The 6,550-nt window shown below is 47.3% G+C and overlaps 1 protein-coding gene across 1 annotated transcript; it reads left to right on the top strand.

The window, feature by feature from the left end:
• Positions 1–5,025: 5,025 nt before the first annotated feature.
• Positions 5,026–6,295, top strand: LOC124686605 (transcription termination factor MTERF8, chloroplastic-like). The gene has a single exon (XM_047220526.1). The coding sequence runs from the start codon at positions 5,026–5,028 to the stop codon at positions 6,178–6,180; it is 1,155 nt and encodes a 384-aa protein (XP_047076482.1). The 3' UTR covers positions 6,181–6,295.
• Positions 6,296–6,550: the final 255 nt, after the last annotated feature.

The following is a 6,550-nucleotide window of genomic DNA, read 5'->3' as shown; positions in this document are numbered from 1 at the left end:
CTTTTTATAGTTGTCGGGTAACTTGAAGCTGGACGGAACTCGAGTTTTGCGAACCCTTCGGGTAAAGCAAGGGAGCCCACACAGGTCTTCGTCGCTATCATCTGCTGTATGTCGATGTTCGTGTGCTCTGGTTTTGCGATCTCTTTCCTCGCGTGCTCTGTCCACTTGAGCTTGAGTTACGGTGTCTCTTGCGTCACCTTCTCTTGGAGCATCTCGCGCTGCTACCACAGTTCATCGAGGACTATTTTTCCTTGGACTATTTCTTCGTGGAGTACTTTCGGGTTGTGGTGCTATTTCCCTTCCTGCTAATGCTGCTCCCATAACGCTGACTCATGTCATAGCCATCTGGTACAATGACGCACGAGGATCTCCCAGCTGGGGTTTTGATGCTAGTATGCAAGCTTGTGCCGCCAAATATCCTACCTCTGGAGTTTTTGGTATTATATTTCCTCTTGTGTCTATTGATATAAAAGTCATGTCGAGGTTCTGGATTTCCCGTTCTCCTTCGGGTATATCTGCCAATCTGGACCTTGCTCTTCCTCGATAGCCTTCTCCATTGTTTACCGAACTTTCTAAGTGCCGGCTCAGGTTGTTTCTACGCTCGCTAGACGCATCTGCCGTGCATCGAGTGTTCGCCGAAGTTTTTCTAACTCGCGCCTAGAATGGGCGATTTTGTATTGATACGCCTGAAGTGCTGCCGATGAAACTTGCGTGGTCATCGGCTCCGTGCAGTCCATAGCTTTTGCCGCTATATCCCATGGTTCCTGTGGCAAGCTCAATTTTTCACGTGGTTCGGTCCCGAAGTATTTTGCTCATGTCCCACGCGTGAGATCTGCGGGGTCGATGTATGGGTTGCCCAACTCATCGAAGGACTCAGATTCTTCGTCGGCTTCACGATTTGCTCCTGTGATGACGTATATTTGATGTGTTGCTATCATGAAGTTGTCATCAGACTCGGGATCGGTGACACCATCGTAACGATCGGCGAAGACCTCCCGGCTAGAAGTAGAGTTATTGTTGCTGATGGAGTCGAAGTTGTTGCAGCTTTCCGAGTCACTGTCCAGATCGGATCCCATGAACGATCCGAACGTCATGTCCTCGAACAGATCCTCGAGTGCCCCGCCGTGGGTTGGCTTGATGCAGCGTGGCTGCGAGACTTCATTGCCTGACTCAACAGATGTTGCCGGCGATCCCGATAAGTTGGGTTTGGCCGCAAATGGTCCCGAAAAAATCGGTGCCAAAAGACGGTGCGATCCCTCCTTCCCGACGAGAAAGCGAAAGCTCCCGAACGTCTTCTCCGTCGAGTTCTGCAGATGGGCATATGCATGCACAGGAGCAGGATCGTGAGGAACAAAATCGACGAGATCGGGTTGCGCTTGTTTACCTCCTTCCATGATGTTGCTTGCTGCTGACGACGATGTTGATGATGTTGATTGTGCCATCGAGACCAGGACCTTGTCGCCTCCAATCCCCACAGACGGCGCCAATTGACAAGGGATTAACTTGTCAATGCATACATATTGTAGACTTAGGGTTTCGTGTAAAGTAGAGGGCAAGTAGATCTCGATGGTTTCAGCCGAAAAGGTGCTCGACTAAAGATTACGGTGGTTCTGTTGACAATAGATTCGATCCCATCTTTCTCCCTCGGCTCCCCTTTATATAGGAGGTGGAGCCGAGGCTTTTCGTATCGTACAAGTTACAAACTACGAGAGGCATATGTGCCTTTCCTATATTGCTATCATAATCCTATTACAACTCTACTTTCCTTATCCGAAGTTCTCTGGGCCTCCGGGCTTCTCAATCTTCGGGTCCATGGGCCTCTTGTCCTTTTCAGATAACCCGGGTACCTTATTCGGCATGCCTGCTAGGCATACCTATGTCACACCGAGTTTGACTAATACAACCAACGAAATTTGTAGCAAAATAGCGAATTACATGTATATTCATCTGGAAGAAGGCAAGTAAGAAAAAATAAAACATACATCACTCGTTTTGTCCGAGGTGGGTTCATCATCTATATCACTATTGTTGTTTTCATCATCGATGTCCATCTACACAATTTGCAACAATGAGCCAAAATTCATGGACACGATATTCCCATACAGTACAAATAAAATATGAAACTGTGAGTGACTCACATTATCAGACTTAGCTCCAGGATCCCAAAAAATGCTATTATCATCATCAGACGATACTTCATCTTCTGAAGATGACATATCAAGATCCTCCAATCTAGAGTCATCAACGTCCGTAGTTACTTTCTGATTGTCAATCCCAAAAGCCATAGAACCGTCCACATGTCCAAATAAAACCAACATCACCGACCTAATCAACGGAGCTGTAATAGAACCATGTGTTCATGCATCAACATAAAAACTTGGCTTGAAATTCATTGTGTAATGCAGATCAACAAATAATGTCCCAAAAATTGATAAAAAATTTGAACAACAAATTAAACCCTAAGCACACATGCAACAATATATCTTAGAAAGAACATGGAATAAGAAGGGAATACGAGATTTAACTTCTGCGCGTCGGTGGCAGTCTGGACAGGCATGGGAAGTTGGGCTCGACGGCGGTGCGCACGATCTCTCGCTATGTCTTGCAGTGGAACGACATGTATGGCGACCATGGGCAGGCGGAGGGTGGATGAATCAGACGATCACCGACGTATCCTTGCCATGCGGGGATGGCCAACGATCCACGGGGACCGAGAAGGATAGGAGATCTCTGAGGTAACCGGCAGCGCCTGCTTATCAATAATTCACGATCAACCGGGGCACATGCAAATGGCGGTGGTGAGGGATCGACCAGCTTGCAAGAAAACGGAGGGATCAAAACCCCATGTATGAATGGAGGTTGTGGGAGGGTGGAGTCGAGCCAACGTTGGAAGCCGGATCCTTGTTGCAATCGGGCGGACAAGTATCCACTAGAGCAAATCTAGATCGGAGATGACCACAATCACCGACGGCTGCAATGAGTTGATCACGATCTTTGGGTAGGTGAGAATGGAAGTGAGAACCGACGATGTGGCAATAGTTAACGAGCACTGGTCTTAATAAGATAATATAGCATTTTTTGCGGACAGAGATTTGGTGTACATGAGTACGAGTGATCAATTTTTAGAAAAATAATTAAAAATTATATTTCTAAGTTTCATAAAAATCTGAAAATAAATCATGATGTAGTCAGTATTGTATCCCACAAACATATAATTTTCAACTTGAAATAATGTGTATTTTGGGCTGCACAAAAATAATAAATATGTAGATCTGAGTATAGTGATTCAAATCTCTAAAAAAATTCAGACTTTGTCATTTTTGTGTAGCTCAAAAAACAAAACATTTGTAATTGAGATTTTATACATTAGTGGAATACATGTTAGCTACTTTTAGAATCCTGTTACATATTTTTTTGAAATATATAAATATAATTTTCGAATTTTTTAATATAATGAGAGTACTGGTGCCTATTATCCAAAAAAACTTTTCCGCTGTGTTTGGATGCATAGAATTAGGCTCAGAATCGTCAAATCTGGTATTCGGGCGTCAAATTCCACCGTTTGGGTGTACTTAGAATCTAGGCCTAGAATCAGAGCCAAATTCCGAGCCCAGTTTTCTCCTGTGCAAAGTTTCCTCCCGCAATACGGACCTCCCACCCTCCGAAACTGCCTGGAATCGTAGGAAGCGAAGCGGTACGCGAATACAACTCGCTCGCTCGACCTTCCGAGGCCGGCGACCATGTGCGCAGAGAGGTCCCCGGCGGCGGCACAGGTAAGGCCGCCCTCCCCAACCTCCCTTCCATGGCGACTTTCCTCCCTGGTCTCTCTTCTCCACGCCCTCCCATCCTGGCGCTCTTCCCCCTGGACGCCCCCACTTGCCGCCCGGTCCTAACCCTAGATCGCGGGCAGGACCAGAACGGCGGTGAGAGGGTAAACGGCGGCGGAAGCCGACTACCAGGCCGAGGTTGGCCGCCTTCGCATCTCCCAAGCTGGCTCCCCTCCTGGCCTCCTCCTCTTGGAAGCTCTTCCAACAATGGGCACTTGGGCAGGAAGCATATATTATCTGAACTTAAATCGCCCCAGTTGGTGTTTTTTTAGAGGACATCAATCGACCTTGTTACTTCTGTGATACTCAATCAAAAATACACTGACATGCTTTGCTATTGCCAATGATTTTGTCGATGACCAAACGATGCAAGAACCAAGCGAACTGCATGAGCGGTATTTAGATATAAGCCTCAAGTTTGTCGAGGAGGAAGACAAGATGAAGCAGCCCGTGATGATGGACACTGAAGAATGAAATGTGCTGATCCATGTGTGCTGCTTAATGCTCACTCACACACGCAGATGAAGTTTCAGGATTAGGCGATGATTCCCTACGAGAGTTTTGTATATGTGAGCAGCTGGATTGTGACTTGTATGAAACTTCATCTATGTGCTTGCTGCACATTATTGAAAATGTGCTTGCTGCACACAATTTAGAATATTTTTCCATAACAGCACGATCCTTTTCAGTATATTATGTTGTTACGTGTGAAAATGATTAAATAAACATTCTAATATACGGTATATTTACGTCAGGCGTGTTGTAGTTCTCATATCTATCCTGTAAAAAATAATATATTATTTTTCATACTTGTTGGCAAGTTGTTGTTATCCAAATTCAACAAAACATTCAATTTCACGGTTTGTACATCCAAACAAGAATCGGAATTGGTGCCATCCTTTGATTCTAAGATCAAATACCATGCACACCCAAACAATAGAATTGGAATTGGAGGTGATTTCCTTTCCATCTTGGATTTGGTATTCCATTCAGATTCAATTCCAAAGCCCAATTCTATGCATCCAAACACAGCGTTCGTTTTTTCGCAAGTACGGAGTAATATACACTGAGCGTGTTGGTTTTCGTTGGTACTCTCTCCCGAAAGGCCCAGTCTTGCAATTCGAGAGCACCTGACCATCTAACAACATATCTCCCTCACCACCGCCGCTGCCGCCGCCGCCGCCGCCGTCGCGCAGCCATGCTCCGCCTCAGAAACTCCATTCTCTCCCATCTCCTATCGACTTCCGCCGCCTCCACCGTCTGGCCTCTCCACCAACACCTCTCTGCGGCTGCGGCCGCCGTTTCCCCAAGGCCTAGCTTCGCCGTCGAGAAGTACCTCATCGACACCTGCGGCCTCACCCGAGCGCAAGCCCTCAAGGCCGCCACGAAGATCCCCCACGTCAACTGCCCATCCAAGCCGGATGCTGTGCTCGCCTTCCTCGCCGGCCTCGGCCTCTCCAGCGCCGATGTCGCTGCCGTCGTCGCCAGGGACCCCAAGTTCCTCTGCGCTGGCGTGGAGAGAACCCTCGACCCCGTCGTCCTCGGGCTCAACGGCTTGGGTATATCGCGTTCTGAGGTTGCCCGCCTTGTCTCGCTCGCCCCCGAAAGATTCCGCTCTAGATGCATCGTCTCCAAGCTGCAGTACTACCTGCCTCTTTTCGGCTCCACCGAGAGGCTCCTCCGGGCTCTCAATCACAGCTCCAATCTCCTCTCAAGCAGCCTCGAGAAGGTGGTCAAGCCCAATGTTGCGTTCCTGGAGGAGTGTGGGCTAGGTGCTTGCGATATTGCCTCGCTGTGCGGCTGTGCGCGATGGATACTTGCCACCAAACCAGAGCACGTCCGGGCGATGGCGACCCGCGCCGAAGCTGTAGGTGTGCCCCGTGGCTCTGGAATGTTCAGGCAAGCGATGCAGGCTGTCGCATTCCTCAGCGGGAAGGAGATTGCCATCAAAGTGGAGCAGTTGAAGAACATGCTCAAGTGGTCGGATGCTGAGGTGGGCATTGCTGTTCGTAAGGCTCCAATGGTCCTGGTTAGGTCTAATGACGCGCTGGAGAGAAAATCAGAGTTCTTTATCTCTGAGGTGGGATTGGAACCAGGGTACATTGCTCATCGGCCAGCATTGCTCAGTTATAGCCTGGAGGGCCGGATCAAACCCCGGTACTATGTCCTAAAGTTTCTTAAGGTAAAAGGGTTGCTACATCAAGACCGAGACTACTATAATACAGTCATGATTAGCGAGAAGTTCTTCATGGCGAGGTTTATATGCCCTCACAAGAAAGCTGCACCACACCTTGCTGAAGACTATGCAGCAGCCTGCAGAGGGGAAATGCCTACTAGATTCAGATTTACATGAGCCAAGAACGGGTATGAATACTGGTAACTGCATATGGCACAACAAATTTTCACTCCGTGTAGCAGGCTGACAATTCCTGATTTGGTGTTCTTCGCATAACTAAGTGGTGGATGTCTGGCTTACTATGTACGCTTTTTACATGTTGATTAGGGGTTGGTAATCCAGGATGAAATTATGTTCATTACTTCATTCAGTAGAGAAGAAACCATCACACTGCTATCTTATCCATCCTCGTGTCATATTGATACACATATAGGAACATTGAGAATATCAGGGCATTCTGCAAATGCTTTCAACTATCAGTGATTAGTATATCTGCACACTGTATCTTTATGTTATTTAATAGCCATTGCAGTTGTCAATGCAAACC

The sequence above is a fragment of the Lolium rigidum genome, chromosome 2, assembly GCF_022539505.1.
Source record: "Lolium rigidum isolate FL_2022 chromosome 2, APGP_CSIRO_Lrig_0.1, whole genome shotgun sequence".
Taxonomy (NCBI): domain Eukaryota; kingdom Viridiplantae; phylum Streptophyta; class Magnoliopsida; order Poales; family Poaceae; genus Lolium; species Lolium rigidum.
Note: the sequence above shows the minus strand (reverse complement) of the source record. Positions and strands in the feature narration are given on the sequence as shown.

Excerpts from the sequence above, each read along its gene's own strand:
- LOC124686605 (XM_047220526.1), top strand. The coding sequence starts at position 5,026 with ATGCTCCGCCTCAGAAACTCCATTCTCTCCCATCTCCTATCGACTTCC.